The sequence below is a fragment of the Adiantum capillus-veneris genome, chromosome 18 (genome assembly GCF_014529385.1).
Source record: "Adiantum capillus-veneris isolate H3 chromosome 18, ASM1452938v2, whole genome shotgun sequence".
Lineage (NCBI taxonomy): Eukaryota > Viridiplantae > Streptophyta > Polypodiopsida > Polypodiales > Pteridaceae > Adiantum > Adiantum capillus-veneris.
The window spans coordinates 67,896,610-67,917,096 of record NC_140948.1 but is presented as its reverse complement, the minus strand read 5'-3'; the positions used below and the strand labels follow the sequence as shown (position 1 = coordinate 67,917,096).

At 43.1% G+C, this 20,487-nt stretch overlaps 1 protein-coding gene across 6 annotated transcripts in view; it reads left to right on the top strand.

Moving 5' to 3' along the window:
• The first annotated feature begins 7,481 nt into the window (after positions 1–7,481).
• The window catches only part of LOC147435828 (uncharacterized), a 168,221-nt gene continuing 155,215 nt past the window's right edge, over positions 7,482–20,487 (top strand). For 2 of the 6 annotated variants that reach the window (XM_086488749.1, XM_086488751.1), the window contains exon 1: positions 7,482–7,937. In XM_086488749.1, coding sequence (XP_086344875.1) covers positions 7,785–7,937 — 153 coding nt within the window. In that variant the 5' untranslated portion in view covers positions 7,482–7,784. The remainder of the gene's footprint in view (positions 7,938–20,487) is intronic. The other 4 variants (XM_086488747.1, XM_086488752.1, XM_086488750.1 and 1 more) reach the window with 3 other exon arrangements.

The window sequence follows — 20,487 nt, the reverse complement described above, 5'->3', positions numbered from 1 at the left end:
ATGTTTTGGAGCTGACTCGTTGAAGGGAATTAAAATACAATAGCAAACATTGAGAAATTACGTACCTAGGGGTGGTTCAAGAAATTGGCTAGGCGTCAAATTGTCGAATGCTAAACAAGTGCTTTAAAAGTGAAGGTTAGTAGCAAAAGCATCATTTGGTTAATGTCAATCAAGATTAAAATTTGGATTATATAACAAAATTTATAGACTAAACCAAAATACAAATGTTAAGCCACTTTGAATGCAATTATGATCAATATAAATTTCACAACTTTGTAGTGCGCATAAAGTTTAGATCCTACAACATTGTATAAGAGCAAGTTGTGAAGGAAGCATAAAAAAATTATTGACAAGAGCAGTATCAATTTTACAAAGTTTGCAAAAAAAAGTAAAAGAGTCTTTAGGAACGCTTTGGAAGATTTGTTGAAGACTTCTATGTCACTAATGAATACATACAACTTACAAATTGACGTGTCTATATTGTCGGTCCTGTCTTTTCGAGTCTGATTAGTGTCAGATAGTACCTCCTATGTCCACGAGTCTTTGTTCTTTCTATACAAATACGAACTTGACCTAGTTTATGCTTCTCGGACAAGAAGCAATTAATTTTTTTCATGAGTATTGAAAACAATTCTATCTTGGCACGATATGGGATACACACTTCAATGGAGCTTAGGAATACTCCCTTCACTTAGCACTACCACTCAAGAAAATCATTATGAGCACGTAACATCTCCACACACCTCCATCTCTCTCTTTAAGGTTGAGCTCATGCATAGTTTCTAAGCAGGTTTCAGAGGGTTTAGATTAATTCAATTCATGCTTAAACAGTATCGAAGAGGTATAGTAAAGAACTACAAGAGAAAGGTAGACATATGGATACTGAGAGATTATGCACATTGCCCGACATGTCAAAGCAAGACAAGAATCAAGTGTGTTATGTGCTAGAGAACTCATGGCTGAGATTTGAAAACATCAAATAGACTAAATGGCAACCACACAATAAAAAAATTAGGTCTCCAAAGAAATGTGAGTTTCAGGAACATGGGTTTCTTGGCATCAATGCTTATGCAAGTTTTGATCCAAGGGATGCAAAAATATTAACCTCTCAAAGCTCTTAACCATCTGTAGATACGCTGATAACAGTGTCATTAGCGATCTGTAGATACCGCTGATAAGTGTCATTTTTGACTCATGTCACCCCAAGAAACCATCATAGAAGTCAAAAACCGTAGTGTTTTTTGCCACCTGCTCTTTGTAGGCATTGGGCAACTAGTTCATTGTTGGGTTCCGTTACTCTTGAATCAATAAATCAGGAGCCCACCAAGAGAACTACAAATGACAACTCCCACTGGAGGATGATTTAAGAGGAAGAGCTTGTCATCCTCGAGTTATGGAAGACCAGCAATCACAAACTATTCATTCCCCCAATTCCACCAGGTGCATTAAAACTTTCTAACCCTTTCACAGGGGCCTCCTACATGCTGTAGTGGTCTACAAGCTACACACAATCCTTCAAGCATACTTAGGGTGATTCCCAAAACATCTTAACTCCATAAGAGAATATGTTTCACTCCTAAGATCAAAACTCAATAAATAAAGATTCGACCAAATCTCTCAAAGGCACTCACCCTTCAACTAAGTGTAAAATATAACTATGCACAATTTGTGCACTCATTGAACGTATGATTAAAAAAAGTTGTCATATACTTACACATACCCGTGCTTAGATGCAATAAGCTGATTCTAAAAGAGAGATCCTTGACAATTTTCCCTCATATCTCTTCGAAGAAGACAAAAACTGGACTTTAGAGCACATGGCTTTCATTAAAGCATGAAGGAAAGTTTCCTTCTATGATTCTTGACTTGAACATTAAAAGAAACGTAAGTATTGACAAAAAACAAGACATATCATTCAAAACTAGAGTTTGCAACACTACATCCCATCGTCTTTATACGTCTGGGTGTCTCAGATTTAGAGCTTGTGAGACATATGCCACAGACATTGCATGAGCCATGTACATAACCGCATGTTAAGCTTAAACATGTAAAAAATATGTTGCCCATGAACGCATATCTTCACTAAAGTAGCGCCAAAGTTCTAAGGAACTATTGGGGGCATGTGTAACAAAAAGACAAGTTCTGAGGAACTATTAAGGACATGCTTAACAAAAATACTTTGCGTTTCAGTTCTGGCCTAGGATGCCTGAAAATAATGATACTATAAACCTTCCAGCCATGAAACTGAAATTTCATGTCGGTTTGGTCATAAAGATAAGGCGTGCATTAAGGAAGAAAGCCATAGAACTCCTATCAATTGTCAGACAACGCACCCCTCTCTCTCTGCATGAGGGTGGTTTTGCGGCCCTCTCCTCCCCCCTCGTCTACTGCTTTGGATGCAGAGAGAGAGAAAGGAAACTAATCCTGGAGTCTGCCCGCCAAGAGGTCAGAGAGAGAGAGAGAGAGAGAGAGAGAGACCCTCGCCGATGATTTCCGTGGCTGCAATTATCTTTCAACACGCACCCAGGGGTGTGGGACTGCAGGTGAGGCCGCGGTAAAGGTGATTAGTGTGGGTGTAAGGCATGTATGGAAACGAGGGGAGTTGAGTGCATGGTGACCTGCTCATGGATTAGAGCTGCAGCCCAACATCAGCAGAAGTGAACATGCCGAGGTCCATGGGTGTGGGAGTTGGCTGGCCACTCGTCGTAGGACGGTGGGGGTACGTGTCATGCATACTGCAGACAGAGAGAGCCGCAGACCGGCCAGTAGTTGCATGCAAAGTCGAACGTGACAAGCGATTGATTGCCATGCGGTGGTTGGGGAGAGTGGATGGTGGAGTGCATCACTAGGGTGGGGGTTGTAAAGGAGAGAGAGTGAGTGACGGCGACTTAGAGACAGATGAAGAGGGAGTTTGTTCTACTAGACAGCATGCACCCAATGAGAGGTAGGGGGACGCTCGGATGACTGGTCGAAAGAGAGAGAAGATTCCCTGTTGAATGGTTCCGGAGGGAGAGAGGTGCAATGGCGGCCATATGTTCTACGAGAGACAGAGAGAGATAGAAGGCTGCGTTTTTTTTAAAAAAAAATTATTGGTGGTTGCTATTCGACCAAAGAGAGAGAGTTGGGTGATCGCAGTTTTGCATGCATCACAAATTGCCCCCAGCCATGCAGTCTTGGAGCCATTCCTTTTCATTCTGCCGCCACCATTATTTTGGTGATCTTCACTTGTTGTAAGAGTTTTATCGAGCACCTCTGCTTTTGGTGGCACTAGTCCTGGTTTGTGCTCCTAGCCATTATCGATGCTGCAGCCACAAGGTCAGCCCTCCAAGCTTGCAGTTACTGTGGCGTTGCTATCCTCGGACCAACGACGTTGTGGTACTATCACGCTGCAGGGTAACATGGTGGTGATCACTATTGACAGTGTGCCCTGTGACTCTTGCTGCCGAAAGATCTAAATACCGAGCGCGACCTCTTCCTGTCTAATATTCCCTCATCTTCTTCAATATCGAAAGCCATATGTCATATATAGGTGAATCGAAATCATTTTTTTTTTCTTTTTTCTTTTTGAAGCTAAGTTCCTTTCTCCTTTCCTTATCTTCGGAGGGTGCTTCCTATGAGGAGCACACTCTTCTCCTTCTTCTGAAACTCCAGTTCTCCAGTTTCATTTCTTTCATAAAACTGCCCTTGTTATTCCTAAGATTTTAGTCAAGCCCATATTTGAGATTATTCTAAGTCACGTAGATTACGTAAGTTTCTCTCTTCTCTATTATCCTTGTACACAGAGTAAGCTCTATATAATCTGTTATATGTTTGATTATAGAATTTACAAGTTCTACACAATTCAAACACGATGGAATATTATGGGATTGATAATAATTTATGCAAAATCTTAAAATACGTTAAAAAAAAACAATAAAGGTCAATAGAGGCAAGGATTATCATTGATCATGATAATCTTGATAGTTATGATTGTTGCAACCCCAAGAATGTAGCCAAAGCTCTGATACCACTGCTACAGGCGGAAGTCGAGGCTCCCTGCAAAATACATAGAATAACATGCTACAGACCATAAATCAATAGATCTCCATACCTGCACCATCGTGTACGCATAAACGCCATAGAAAATCTCACATGAGTCGAGAGACAGAGAGCGAGACAGAGTAAGCGAGCACGGGCAGGCGCACCTCCTAGAGCGGAGTGCTACGCCGGCACGGCGAGAGAGAAGAGGGGAGAGGGGAGAAGAAGTACACAAACACTAGGTGCAATCTCCCCCCGTGCAAGAGTGACCATTTCCCTCTTGCACGTATTTAATTTATAGATTCTTGAATGGTCAAAGTGGTTACAAACTGGCCGGCCGGTCATAAATGGCCAAAGCTCATAAAGAGCACCTGAATAATAAAATGTACAATATATGTTTCCAGTCGCATAGGCCTAGCTCGGTTTAGTATTTTCCACCTGTCACTGCAATAAATCATAAAATATCATTTCTATAACAAAAACAAGGGCACTTCCAGCAAGGTACACCTGAATCTCTGAATCAAGGTATAGACGAGATCATTGTTTGGGCCATATCCTCATACCTTGGAATTTGTGTCAACAAAAAATCATGGGGAAAAGTGACAATCCAGGTTGACAGAGTTATTGCACATGGAACTGTGACATGAAACTACAGTTTGCACCAAAGGTGTTAAAAATCGAGATCACGTGGTCTCCGAGATGATGATTGCATGCATTCCATGGAAGTCTTTTTCTTCTACGCAATGTTCGGGAAAAATCATTTTTCCAAACATACAAAATTCCTTTCCTTGAATTTGCCAAGAGAAAATTTTAATAAATTAGGTTAGTTTTTCAAGTTTTTACACTATTTTTCTCTATTTTGGGACGGAATTTCTCCTTTTCCCCTTGCGCTCAACAGGCATTTTGGAAATTTAAAACGGCATGATTTTAAGCTGAGACACATTTTTCCCAAACACTGCTTCTACGCAATAACAAAAGCGAAAAGAAATGCAACAACCTCTAAAGGCATGAAGACCTACCCTCAAAGAAGGTGCATATTGCACAATTTCATGCTTCCATCGTAATATGCAACCTTGCAAGCTTCCACAAGAGAGTTGTAGACCTGCAGTTTTCATGCTACCGTCTTCCCTTGTGTGTCGTGTTTGCAATGTATTTTTTGTGTTTTCTAGGGTATGTTGTCTTTGATGTATTCCTTGGATCTTTGTGTGGTCGCATTTTGAGTGAGCTCTCTTACATATTGCTGCAGAGGCATAGTGCACTCATGCACATACACTTTCTTATAATGCAACTGTTACCTTTAGGTTACAATGCCACATGGAGTACAATGGTGAGTGTCTAATCACATGAACATCTTTGACAATGGCTGTTCAATATGAAAGAAGTGCTTGCAACTCACCATACTCATGCTCACCACATTTGTGCCAAAAGTTTCCCATGGACCTCTGGTTGTATTTAGAGTTTGATATGGTCTAGAGATATCCCGAGCATTTTAGTCCAATAGTAGTCTTACTACTAGTTGAGCCTAATCACACAACATTGTGTCATGAGTTTACGGGCCTAACCACATAGCTTTGTCTCATGATTTTGTGGTCCATGAGAAAGTTGAGTGTGCTGCCAACCAAACACGAAGTATTTGGTACTCATTATGGTGTTTGAGGAAAACCTTTGAATGATTAATTTATGTGTATTATGCTACGTTGTTTCATTGTCTATAATGTTTTTGTAGTTGTCCATTGATGTCTTTATTGTTGTCAAGTTGAGTAAGATTTCCCAAAGAGATAATCAATGCAATGAGAATTGTGTGTCCCAATTAGATCCATGTAATAGTTAATGCTCTTGTTACAAAAGTGTCAGAGAAAGCACTTTGTGTGTGGCTCTTGGAAATGTACCTAATGACATTGCTACTCGAGCATTGCCCATGGAGCACATCCTTCCCTCAAATAGTCTTGAGAGGCTTGTAGCATAGAGAATCGTGTTGCATTATCAGGTAAAACTCGCCCCTAAAATAATATGATTCAAATACCACTACCTATCTATCCTCATTGATATTCTTTATAGTGCTAAAGTGTGTGAGTCCATAATCTTGGATTACCAAGGTTCACTACAAGACCTCTTCAAAATATGTAAATGTTGGTGTAATCCCTCCTGTTACTTGGAGATCAAGATATTTAGTTTGCCATTGTAGAAAAAGAACTTTGTAGTGTATCGTGCTCTCTTAGTGGTGTCTTTCAAAACAATGTACTGTTAGAAGCCTCAGTACTCTCATACACAACTATTGCATCATAGTCAACAACTTAATTAACAACAATAATGGAATAGAACAACAAAACCGAAGGAAAATGATTGAATAGTTAAGACTCAACCGTACGCGATGCTCAGCTGAACACATAAACTTAAAACAATGGGGTCTAGAGGGACTTTATACTTGACAAAGACTTTATCACCATGATGCCATGGAGAACCAGCAACCAAATTATACAAAGGCAAAATATCTCTTTGAGCTTGCTCCAAATAAAATCTTCGACGTAAAGTTAAACGAGGGAATGTGGTGGGGGTTAAGCCAAGGAGGCCCTACACTATGGAGATGGCCTAATTATTGCCTATCTATCCTTTTTTTTTCAAAACTCACAATTTTTGAGTGAACATAGAATTTACAAAACAACCTCAAGCTCAGGCTGAGCCTTGAGGTGTTGGAGTTGGCCTAACTACTGCCTATCGATCTTGCAAAAGTGCTAGCCAAGTAGTCCTTTTTAGAGCAGGGTTAAATAATGCTACTCTTTAAATGAACTTTTATTGGAAAACTAATTATATGTCCTTCCAATTTGTGTAAAGGGGGAGTCTATAGGGCCTATAAAGTAGACTCACCCTTCAAATTTAGGCAGGTCTCGTGATCTTATCATTTGTTTCCCTTAGCCTCAAGACGAGCAAACAACAGAAACACGTAGAGAGAGAGAGAGAGAGAGAGAGAGAGAGAGAGAGAGAGAGAGAGAGAGAGAGAGAGAGAGAGAGAGAGAGACTCTCTCTCGAAATTCCTAAGCAACAGCAATATTGATGAGGCGATGAGTATAGGGTTGATCAATTGCTCCCATAACACAAGTGCAAACTTGTTGTGTGTGAGACAACGGTGGAGCACAACAGCGAAGACGAATGGGGAGTAGGATTGTGAAGAGGCGAGATACGAGGCTTGCACCCATAGCAAAAAGCGTGTGAAGGGGGGGTTGTGACCACAACATGGAAAAGGGGGAAAGTAGAGAACGGGAACGGGAATCTTTTTCAAAGATTCGCCGTAATAGATTGGAAGTGGTTGAAACAGTTTACAAGTAGTAGTCCACTAAAACCCCCATTTCAAAAAGTGAAACGACGTGCAATTCAACTGGGAAAAGGGTTCGCACATGAGGCGAAATAAAAGCCTGCAATAAGGTAAATAATATATTTTTCCTCCGCCTCTTGAGAACAAGCAAGGCGGAGGCAGCTTGTTCCCTTGCCAGCTACCGCCGGGCTCGTCTGAACCTCTTTCTCAGAGTGGCAAAAGACTGCATTGTTTGCTGCTCTCCTACAGACTAGTTCTCTTAATTGACTCTTCCCTGAAACGTAGCTATTATTAAGTGTTCCTTACTCTTTTGAGCGAGCTGCATACATCAAAATATATCCGATTTTGTGTGTGTGTATATATATATATATATATATATAGAGAGAGAGAGAGAGAGCAGTTGCGTGCTAAACTTTGTATATATATTAATTCTCAAGAGGCAGGGACTAAGCTAAGCATGCTGCAAGCTACAATGGAGGAAGATGATTTTAGCGGGCCGCCACCAAAGACCGCAGGGCCGAGCCCAGAGCTCAAGGCCTCTATTTTCAGCATCTTAAGTTGGCACTGGCTTCAATCTTTTGTCGACCTTGGAAATACCAAGACAATTGAGGTAATTCTGGTCAGAACAACGCCATAAAGAGGAGTGCGTGTGTGTGTGGGTGGGTGTCGCCATCACTTTTGCTTATGAAAATCCTTGTGTATACAGCCATCAATTTGTAGTAGAAGGTAATATGCATTCAAATGCCTGAACGCCATTCTTGCGCAATCTCTCCTTAGAAAGTTTGATGAAACTTCTTTGCTACCAGGCTTAAGGGTGGCACAAACTCTCTCAAACGCTCAGTTCGACTTCTTTTCCAGCACGCCTAAAGACATATCACAAGAAGTTTGGACAAATTCTCACAATATTTCTCACATTGTGACTTACCTCAACTGCAACATCATGAGCTTCACTCAGGGAGGTGCCGCATACCTAGCTAGGTATGCGGTGCCTCTCGAGCAGAAGCTAATGATGTTATGCATTGTATGAAAAACAAATAAGAAAGACTCCGTTTTTCTACATGAGAAAATTTCTAAACCTTCTTGTGATTGGCCATAATGTCATACACGCTGCAGCCGGTGGTTCCACATTATCTCTCCTCATTTGCTGAAACACCTGCTTAGCTGAGAGCTCTATCTAGTGATATGCCATTCTTGTAAAATCCAATGATAAATGAACCAAGGAACAGACACTAGCACGCATTTTTGAATACTAGGCCTTTGCATATTTCATCTTGCCGGCTTCTACAAAGCCTGCAACCACAAAATTATAGGCGGCCGCCGCATTTAGGTCGAAGACCGTGGGCTGCCCGCCTTTTGCATTTCTTGTGGCAGCCCGCTAAAATCGCCCACATGTGCAAAGAGCATGACTGAAACTTGACCTATGTGGCTATGGGTCTCTAGATCATAGGAAGAGATACCTAAGCTCTGATGTGTTGCAATGTGAATTTTTTTTACTTTAAAAGACCTCATGATGGCTTGCTCAACAAATGGTACGCACACTTTTTTTTCCGGTGAATCTTGATTGAATTTACAAGGGGGAAACCTCAAATTGAGGAAGGTACACACACACACATCGAGCAAGAATGGTTGTGAGAGTTGCCCATGCAAAAATATTTTTTTAAAACCCATTTATTTATTTTTAAAACTTTGAAAGCCGAGTTCAAAAACATATATCATTTTTGCAAATTTCGTTTTAGTAAGAATTAAAAAGGTAACCTAAAGCACAAAAAAAAATAAAAACAAATTGTGTATCTCATCTTGAAGAAAGCAATGAGTATAGGGTAAGCGGGCCATATTAAGAACCTTTACAGAGGCGTTGGGTGCAATTTGTCTGTTTTGAGCATGGACAGGCGCAATCAATAGCGCTATGACAGTCCTATGCACATCAAAAATCTTGACGAGAATGCAGCTCAACACTGGAAGATTAGTGCATGTTCTGGTTTCGCGTGTAACAAAAGTGGGAGCTAGATGCCAACCACAAGCAAGGAGTATTTAAAGACTAAGCAACTAGCAAGGCTCGAAACGCCAACACTTGATCCCAATTGCACTAACCATCCAACCTCCCACTTCATCGTGTCCTACTTCTTAAGAGTGTTAAATTATTGGGGGACAAGCAGTCCCATACCAGGATCCTGTCCCGTAACTGGCCCACTTACCCTAGTTGCACTATTTTTTTGAAAAAGAACATCTAAAATGAAGACAAATCAAAGTCAAATAAATGGAGGCTATCTCCCATGTAGTTGTTAAAAGGACGTTTGAGCAAAGGATAGCCATGCTTTATGGGGGCTCCAGCCAATGAAAGCGATCGCCGTTGAGGTGCTGATTCACACTGCGCAGCCAGCTCTACACGCCATGTCCTCGTGGCTTGCTGAGTCAAGCCCAAGCGTAGCATCAAGCCTTCCGGCCTGCCCAACCCCCCATGTGCCGCCCCTATCATCGGCAGCAAATCAGTCTTTGTCTGTGTGTGCATGCACAGTTGGCGTTGGGGGGCGTGTGAATTCGAAGAGCGGACAGACCTGGAGAAGAGGTTTTCGAGGGTGGAAAAGTACAGGAAGAGGCTGTGGTGGGATACAAATGCAGCCGAAGGATTGTTTTAATAGACCAAAAAAGGTTCACCAACCCACCTTCAAAGGAGCAAGAGAAATGTTTTGGCAACGGAAAAAGGTTCACCTACCCGCCTTCAAAGGAGCAATGGAAATGTTTTAAGAAAGTGCACTTTTGTCAAGTGCACACCTAACCTTATCTGCATGTGGACAAGCTAACTCCTACTTCTAGGGCTTAGGACAACCTAGGAAATGTTAAGTGCACACCTAACCTTATCTGCATGTGGACAAGCTAACTCCTACTTCTAGGGCTTAGGACAACCTAGGAAATGTTTCCCTCAAGACTGACATAACTACCAATGTTTAAAGCTCAGCCCATCATCAGCGTTTTGTACAAGCACCCATCAATTGCAAATTCCAGCCCTAACGTCAGCAGTGATCAGCCTTGAGACACCATTTTGGCCAGCGTTTTGTATTTCAGCATCAACCTATAGGTCAGCCAGCGATTTTCAGATTTCGGCTCGTCCTTGATATCATTAGTAGCAGATCAGCCCATAGCTTCGTCAGTTTATAGATCTACACTCAGTTCCACTTAGGCTCGTAGGATCATGCATTCATAGCTAGATGGTAGATTCTATCGACATCTCAACATCTAGGACCTGAGTTATTACCGTGCTGGTTCAAACAATGGAGTTGAGCTTCGATAAGAGAAAAGCCTTCTTAAGCCAGATTGCAAGCAGTACGAAGAATCCAATACAAATACCCAAAGAATCCGAAGTACCCCAAGTATCCAAATACCCCAAGAACCCCAAGTACCCTATTACTCAGTGTATGGTCATCACATGAAGTGAAATGGATACTCTGCCTAAAGGTGATGAGATTGAAGTTAGAGAAGAAGTCTGTAACAAACTTGGACACTCCATGTCAAGATTCTACCGCGACACAATAGAGATTCACTTCAAAATAATTCACAGTTCATAATTTATTCGACACGACCTGGCGGAGTTCCGTACCTATAAATATTGGCCCCAAAGATTGGCATCCCTTTCGGTATTTCTTTTTGTATTAATATGTGCTCAAAGTACAAGGGAGCGGGAGGGTTCTCACTCTCAGGCTCTGCGTTTAGATGCTCTGTAGAGTGTGAGTCCAACCACTTATTCAAAGGTTTACAAGGGATGCCAAAAACAGAGCCCCAAAAGCTGCAACCTTTTTAAAAATAGGCTTAAAAATAAAGCAATGCCCAAAAGCTTTCATTTTTCACTTGTGTAGGATTTCTTGTGCAAAAGCTGAGAATCCGTACAATTGCTGCTTTTTATGGAGATCCGTACGTTCAGCCACGTCAAGAGTCCCCTTTTCCCGCCGCAAATGGCGTCGCAAATCACGGGTCCGTACACTGCTGCCACGTGGCAATGCTGCCAGTCGAGGAGATTGTGTGTGTATGCCACCGGAAGGGCCGGCCACGTCACCAATTTGTGACATACCCCCCTCTTGAAAGCATTGTAATCGCCCTGGATTGCACCTGCAAAGCAGACAGAGGCCATAAATTGTCTTAGCAGACGCTGACTATTAGTACTAACGCACTAGGAACACACATCTAGCACATATACCAATCGACAGTCACATCACAGGACATCACATGACGAATCACATTAAAAATTCATTCGGATCTCAGACCATGATTAATCGGCAACATATTTAGCAATCTAGATTCACTTGGGACCTCATACATGTTCGATTAACTAATCCTTATTACAGTCACGTCTATCGTGATCTTTCAGACCGAAATGTTGCAATCATTTCGTCTATCAGTTCCTGCACTTAAACAAGTCAAGTACAAATCAGTATCATATTATCGGGAATTTCAGTTCTTAAAGTCATTACAGCAGAATACTGTCAGCTCACAGTATCCCTGAAACTTAAAAGAGACATCAGTGACTTTAGTATCAAAAATCGGAGCAATCTGTTGACAAAGGAGTGGAGCAACTCCCCTCTTGTGCATATCCGATGCACCAAATTCCGCCCAAGTTGAGTTCGGGGTTCGATTTGGAATAGACTATGCTAAACCAAATACTTTAAGGTAAAGGTTCAATCTGAGGAGTATTTGTCAAGTCCTCCTCCATCCACTTCGCATCCAATGCGGGATAGTTGTTGAATTTAACCAGGAACCGCCTTATCACTTTATCTTTTATTTTTCTACCTTTATGTGCCAATATCTGTTCTAGAACGAGTATCTTCTCGTTTTCCTCCACTTTGGGTTGCTCATCCGGCTGCCCATCATCGGACACATCGCCTTTAAAAGGCTTCAGGAGACTCACATGAAAAGCATTGTGAATCCTCCAAGTATCGGGCAGGTTTAGTCTAAAGGAGACATCATTTTTTTTTGGAAATCTGGAAAGGTCCATAGTATCTCATGCTAAGCTTTGGAAAAAGCCGCTCCTTTTCCATTTTCTTTCTCAGACGTGCCTTCTCAAAAACGAAAGAGCCCCAATCGTTCTCCTTTAATTTCAAATCGCAACGATGTTGATCTGCTGTCTTTTTCTATCTTTCCTGAGATTTTTCCAAAGCCTCCCGGACCTTGGCAAAAGCACCGTCCAAGTCTTGTGTGTACTGGTCGGCGTCAAAAATCTTCAAAAATCTTATCTTTCGTGCTTAAGAGGGATGGAACCATCGTAGCACCTTCAATAATCTGAAATGACGCCTTCCCCGTTGAAGAGTGAATCGTGTTATTGCAGGCAAATTTCACCAAGGGAAAATACTTTTCCCATTGAGTCTTTTGATCCGAGATGTAAGACTTCAATAAATCCAGTACGATCGAATTTGCAATCTCCGATTGCCCATCTGTCTGCAGGTGGAAAGATGATGAGAATTGCAACCGCGTGTCAATGTTCTCCCAAAGCGCCTTCCAAAACAAACTTGTGAATCTGGGGTCTTTGTCGGAGACAATTGTCTCAGGCATGCCATGTAATCTTCAAAAAAAAATCAACACTATATCCTTTCGATCAAAGTTTCCAGATACTTGGGAAGATTCACAATGCATTCCATGTGAGTCTCTTGACACCTTTCAAAGGTGAAGTGCCAGAGGATAGAGAGAGCAACCAAAAGTGGAGGAGAGGGAAGAGATTCTCATTCCAGATTAATTTCTAGGACACAAGGACAAGAAAGTGAAAGGCAAGCTGGTTTATCGATATTTGGTTAAGTTCAAAAACTATCTGTCTCTTGATGCCAAGTGGATGGAGGAGAAGGACTTGGAAATGTCTCCTCAAATACTAGAGCTTTGTCTTGAAGCTTTTGGTTCAACACCGACTATTCCAAAAGTGATTGATGAATGAGTAGGTTGAATCTGGTGCGGTGTGGACTGCACAAGTGGGGAGCCACTCCACTCTTTTGTTGCATGTTACCTCGAATGAAACGAAGTCACTAATTTATCTATAAGATCTTAGGGATATTGACGTGTTGATGATATTCAATTGGATGACTTTATGAAAAGATGTAATTTAAAAATGGAATTCGTAAAATAAACTTGTTACATATACTCTCTCATGTGTGTCTTGTTTGAGTACGCGTCGAAAAGATAAAATGATTGCAACATTTTATCTACGCGATGGGTGATGTAAATGTGATAGCAACGAGATTTAGTAGATTAAGGCATTCATGAAAAGATTAGTGCGGTTTAGATGTGATTGCTAAATAAGCTACAATGATCATGATTCTCATTTGTGATCTCGAGCTCCATAGCTGCCCTTCGTTCTTTAGCCGCTATGAGTTGAGCTTTGCTTGCTTGCTCACGCTCAAGCTCCATAGCTGCCCATCTTTCTTTACGATCCCTATCCATGGCTGCATGCTGAGCCTCTTGTTGTAGAGCATCATCTCCATCATCGACTTGATCAAAGTGTCCATAGGGCTTGGTCGGATCCGTGGCGTAAATGGGGATGGGGGAGGATCGGGAAACAATCTTCTTGGTGTAGGGACTTCTTCTCTTCCATTCTACTCTCATCACCTTGATGCAAAGTATTCATCCCGCTTTTGGTGATGACCATGCACTGAGTATTGGGGTACTTGGGTTCTTGGCTTGTAATCTGTGTTTAAGAAGGCTATTCTCTTACCCAAGCTCAACTCCTTCCTGCGGGTGCACCCCTTCACGGCCTTGTGCTCACACCAAGGTTTCCCACCTCACGTTGATTGGCTTGCCGCTAAGTGCAAGGTCCGCTCTCAATGAGTGGAAAAGAGGAACGAGGGGAGGTTGGATAAGCCCTTCTTTTTTGGGTTACCTGCACTCTTCAAAAACACAGACTAGGGATTGAAACGCTCAAGTGGTCTTGGGTTACGTGCGATCACAACAAACAAAAGAAATCTGTGGTTCTTTGTGCTTCTTTCCTTGAGTGATGATTTTGAACACTGCCAAAGCGATCTGATACCAATGTAATGTGCAGTGGAACTGAATGATGATGCAAGTGCTCAATACGTGCTAAAGGTTCCTTTTACTGAAGGGAAGAGAGAGCCTCCCTTTCTACTTCATGAGAGATTGTGCAATGACCAAAACAAAAGAGAGTGGAATTTGTTCCCAAAGAGTTGGTCTAATGATAAGGCTTTGGCCTCTCAACCTACGTGTTGTGGGTTCAAATCCCCCGTTGGGTCACACTCTAGAGGGACACCTTGTGTTGATCTGGGGTTCACGTTGCTAGGGACTCTTGCCCTTGGTGGACACTCGAGTGCATCTTCCTCGTGAGGTGGGTCACCCGAGGAGGAGGTTCCTAGCTGGTTGCTATGAGTTCTCTCTGTCATTCCCAACACGTGGTGCATCAATTCGGTGGCCATGGTGATGCCTACACGTGGCTCTTTCCCAATGATACGCGGCCCTTGCCCGACCATGTAACATGGCTAATATTTGGAAGGGATATAAGCACCTCCCCCTGTGGGCCCTATGGTGTGTCGAAAAAAAAAGAGAAAGTGGAAACTGTGAGAAAAGTGTTGTGTGAGTGTGTGTGTGTGTGTTTTGGCGTGTGACCTGTGTTGATGTGCGACCTACACCCTACGACCTGCTCAGCCTGCACCCCTGTGGGTTGATCGCCATCTGCGCAGCAGTTTGTCCTCAGAGTGCTCAGTCTTGCCTGCGCGTACTTGCCAACACGATCTTGCTGCCTGCAAACAAGTGCCTAGCCTATGTGGCAGCGTTTGCACCCTTTTGTTTCGACTCGGCAACTCCTGCTGCAGAAGACAGTTGGGTACCCCTGCGTGGTTGTAGACATAGCTATACGTGTTTTACGTGTAGTGTGTGATACCTATAGTGTGGGTTAGATTTACTGTGTGTGTGGTGTGTGTGAGGGGCCGAAAGTTCTCTAGCGGCAGCGTTTCTGTACAGCTAGCCTGCGTGTGTGTGTCTATGTCGTGTGTGTGTACGTATATGCTCGTGGGGGATTTGGGTGTGTGGTGAATCCTTCTGCCACTCGTCTGTCACGCGACTCTGTTCTGCACAACATCTACCTTGTGCAGGCCCTTCACAGGGCGCCGGTGGTTGAAGTTTGATTTCGCCTGCACGCGGTCCTTCCGTCGTTTTGTGTGAGAGAGGTGTGAGTGTTTCTGTACAACTAGCCTGTGTGTGTGTCTGTGTCTATAGCAGTCAAATATCAAAAACCTCCCAAAAAAAAAGAGTGCGTGTGTGTGTGAGCTTCACATGGATTCGACTGATCAGTGTATATATAAGCCGGAAAGCCACGGAATCTTCGGATATGGATACTTTAATCCTTATCAAAGAATGTTTGTATGAGGACTTCAAGGATGCACGTCAAGCCTGGGAAAGATCTACTCCCATCATGGAAGTGCGTATTTCTATACAGGAGCTTATGGATCCTGTTGCTCAATATGCACTTAACGCGGTGATTCTTTTTTCCCGAGTAGAATGCCTACGGCTCAAGATGTAGGCCAATGGGTTGATTTCCTACTCAAATGGCAAGCAATCCGAGGGGTTTACTTTGGCGCGCGAGGGTTCTATGAGGTCTTGCTGGCCGACTTCTGGCCGACATGGATGCTTGGGATGCTCTGCTTGAAATGTCTCCTCTTACCAAGGACTATCAGAGTCTCATTCGTCACAAGTGTCCCGTCTGGGTTGAGGTGGTCGACTTTCCTCGCTTTCTTCCTTTGTTGGTTGTTGAGCTGGGCAAAGTCATTTGCCCTCCTAAGCTAGACGTAAACACAAACCGTTTTTGTATTCTGTGGGACACGGATATCCCCATACCAGCAGGTATTTCAATTGATTCTGGGGATGTAGTGGTTGGAAAGCGTCCATTTAAGCTTAAATGAAGCAAGTTTGTAAATTCTTGCTTCCGCTGTGGCAAATTTGGTCATATGCAGTCTGAATGTCCGGAACCAAATCTGCAACCACCTCCTTCAGCCGTCCCTGCTCCTCAATCTCGCTTGCCTCCGAAATCTTCTACTGAGGTTCAAACCAAAGGAGCTTCAACCTCCTCCCCGACAGCTGGGGCGATTAAAGGCAAGGGGAAACAATTACAATTGTCTGTACTTTCTGCTTCTCCAAATATCAAAGACAAAGGAAAAGAATAGGTTTCGACCTCTTAAACTTGGATAGTGCCCAAGAAACCCGCCAAAGCTGCTACAGCTCGTGTTCCGGCATCTTCTCGTAATTATGTGTTTCCTCTGAAGAATGTTGCTCAGAAAAAACTCCCTTGTAATGCCAACACTTCTTTGGCTGAAGCTTGGGACAAGCTGGTTTGCTTTTACAAAGAAGTTGTTACAGGAGAAGCCTCTTCATCGCAAGGTGCCTTTATTTTCAATCATCCGGGTTCAGGTCTTGACCCACCTCCTCAGGCACTTACAATTGGGGAGGATGTGTTGATGGGCACTGGTACTTGAGTTTTCTCCCCCTCTGTTTTTCCATTTCCTCGGCCACTGTATATACCATATAGAATGCATACTTCTTTGAATTGCATCTCCTATAATGTGCGTGGGTTATGTAATCACGACAAGTGGCGGCTTACTTGACACTATGTACATACATGTAAAGCGGACATTGTGGTTCTTCAAGAGCATAACCAACACCAATTTGCAGGACAGACTTCTTACTTTGCGGGCTACTGGATAGCTTATGCAGGATCAACTGGCTATTCTGGAGTGCTTATGCTTGTTCAACATGAACTCTTCCCGACCTTGGTTTTCAATGACCCGGCTGGGAGATGGATGGTCATTCAATGTATTGTTAATGGAGAAGTTTTCGAATTTGGTGGATTATATGCATACACAGCTTTTGCAGATAGGGCACGGTTGTGCAGTGCTATCTCTTCTTATTGTCAGCGTTCCAATGCCTTTCTCTGTGGGGATTTTAATGATGCACCAAACCTTGCGGATATGCCATTCCCACATGCTTCATATGGAACGGCAATCATGGGACCAATTTATGTCGACCTGTAATGGGCTTGATTTGTGGCCCTTTTTGCATGCGATTGATCCAAGATTTACTTTTCAGCATAATGCTCAATCTATGTATCGCGCTCGGCTAGATCGTTGGTATCTTTTTCACATGCAATAGTATGCTGACTTTGTATGCGAGATGAGGATTGATTATGCTATGTGTCTCTCGGATCATTTTCTCGTATGCTTGAAACTCCGTTTTGGCTCTTTTGATGTCAATGATCGCCTACCCAAGAAGAGACTTTTGCATGTCAATAATGCTTATCTCAAGCATGAGCCTTTTCGCGCTATGATTGTGGATATCATCCCGCCTTTGCTCTCCTAGATATATGTTGATGTGGACATAGCCAGGTTTCGTTTTGTTACGCGTGTTCAATCGGTTATCCAGGATTATGGCAAGGATTATTTGTCACAATTAAGGGAACAGGTTAATCAGGCAAAGGATGCTTGTAGCCGATTAATGCACTTGGCTAATCATTCTTCTCTTATTGACGCTCAAATGACTGAGTTGTTTTCTGCTCACACTATGTTAAGGCACAATGATGAGAGGAAATTAGCCAAATGGTAGACTCGAGCTTGTCAACAAGCTTTTGCGGATAAAGGATGTGCTTCTAAACAATTCTTCTAACATTTTCATCACTCGAGGCAGTCTCAAGCTATACGGAGAGTTAAATTACCGTCAGGGGAGTGAACCTCCACTTTCCGAGAGCTAGCACTAGCCCTACACTCTCATTATGGCAAGATTTTTGAGGCCCCTTCTTCTCCCACGAGAGAAGCTCGCCAAGCGCGTCACATGTTTCTATCGCATGTTACTCCCCTTCTTTCGATGCGGCAGGCTCAAGACTTGGAAGCTGTTTTCACTAAGTCGGAATTGTATGCCAGCTTGCTCGATTTTGGGTCGATGGAGAGCTCCTAGTTGGGATGGTCTCTCTGTGGAATTTTTCTTGTCTTTCTGGGATTATTTGAAGTTGCCTCTGTTGTTCATGATGAATACAGCTTGGGAACAACAGGAATTGCCCCCCTCTTGGAAAGAAGGTTTGCTCAAGCTGACACCTAAGCATGCATTGTGTGAAAAATTCTCACATTGGCGGCCTATTACACTCATGCCTGTGGTGTATAAATTAATGGCAAAAATTCTTGCTAACTGACTCAAGTGCTTTCTGCATGAAGGCTTGCATCAATCTCAATACGGATTCATTCCACGACGTCAAATTACTGATAACCTCGCGAATGTCATCATTGGTATGGAATATGCAAAATATACTCGACAGGATGTCTTGGTCATGCAGGTCGACATTGAAAAGGCATTTGATACTGTTCTTTGGGATTACATTGCGGATACCATGCAACATTTGGGCTTTCGGCCTAGGCTATCCCGTGTCGTGCTTTTCTTGTATGCACATAGTACTTCTGCAGGCTTGCTGGATGGTTCTCTCACAGAATCTTGGCCTTTGGAACGGTCGGTAAGGCAGGGCTGCCCTCTGAGTGCTTTCCTTTATGCGATCGCTACTCATCCCTTGTTTATGTATTTGGACTCCTTGACTTCCACTGGTAGGCTACATGGCCTGACTTTACCTTCTGGTCGGCAGTTTGCTTGTCAGGCTTATGCGGATGACTCTTTGTTCATGCCTCGTAATAACTATGATGATGTACAGCAGATTATGCATACTCTTTACTTGTTTGGATTGGAAGTAGGTCTCAAAGTTAACTTTTGCAAATCCAAGCTATTGCCTCTGAAAGAGTGTGACTGACATAAGATATTGTGGCCTGGGGAGATTGTTCCTCCACATGTTTTGGTTCGCCATTTGGGTAATCCGTTGGGTTGGAATGTATCGGCTATGCAGAAACTGGATTGGGTGCTCCAACGTCTGCATTCCAAGTTGAATTATTGGAAGTTGCCACTTCATGTGTGTCTCAAGATTGTCCAATGCATCCTTGTGGCTTATGTGCAGTTTTACTTGCCTTTGTTATCTAGGCCTCGGTTGCGCTTGCAGTCCCTCATGTCCAATATTTTAGAGCATTTTTGCAGACCTTGTCTAGCAAGAGGGGCCTTCGGCTTCTATCTATGGACAAGCTGTGTTTTCCTAAGCGGCTTGGAGGGTTAAATATTTTGGACTTGACAGGTCATCTTCTGGCTCGGAAAGCTATGTTGTTGCCAGTTTTGGTGGAGCAGCAGCAACCCTTGGCTCTCATGGTCACACATTTGTGTACGCACATTGTTACCCCTTCTTTTGGTCATTGGAAACCGATTTATTGGGATGTTGTTTTTGGGAAGCTTGAAGGACACATTCCTGGATGTCCCTTTACTTCTTCTTTAATTGTTGATTGGAAGGTTGCACTTCGCATTTGGCTTGGGATGGTCGACAATCCTCTGGGGGTAACTCTCTTCGCTTGGAGAGTCTGCATTGGAGTAGGGCTTTCGCTTCAACTTTGGTTCAACGGTCTCCTTGCCAAGCGTATTTTCTTTCCCAAAAAGGAATCTGTTATGTGCTTCAGGTGGTTGATGACTTGGGTTATGTTCTTTCTTTCGCTGATGTTGTCTCCCGCTTTCGATTGGGCTTTTACTATTCTCGTCTCTGGCGGGAGATTCAAAGGATGCTTGCTGCTCACTGACCCATTCCTCCTTTGGATGTGGACTCTCACTTCTCTGATTGGAATCTGGCTACTACTAGATTGGACTGCATCTCAGCTGCCAATGTCTATCCCATCCTTCAATCTGATGTATGGATTGTGCATCAGGGTAATCAGCTGTGGTCGCTTTTGGAGTCATCCTTATGGTGGCAACACACATTGTCTCGCATTTGGCAGAGTCATCTGCCTTTGAAGGAACGTGTTTTCTTGTGGCGGTGCTTGCTGGGAGCTCTACCTGTTGGCAATGTGTTGCATGCTTGGCATATTGCACCTTCCCGTTGCCCCAGAAGCCTTGAAGTTGAGGAGACCGTGCCACACTTACTGTGGTGTTGTTGTCACTCCAGAGCCTTCATTCGGAAAGTGTCAACTGCTTTTCGGTTGCGTTTTCCTTCCGGCTCTTTTCATAGACGATTTTGGCTTTTTGGGGTGCTTCGGTCACCGCAATCTCAGTTTGCGGTATTCTTCACCTGGGTCTGATTTTGGATTATGTGGGCCATCTGGCACCATAAGAACTCCTTAATGTTC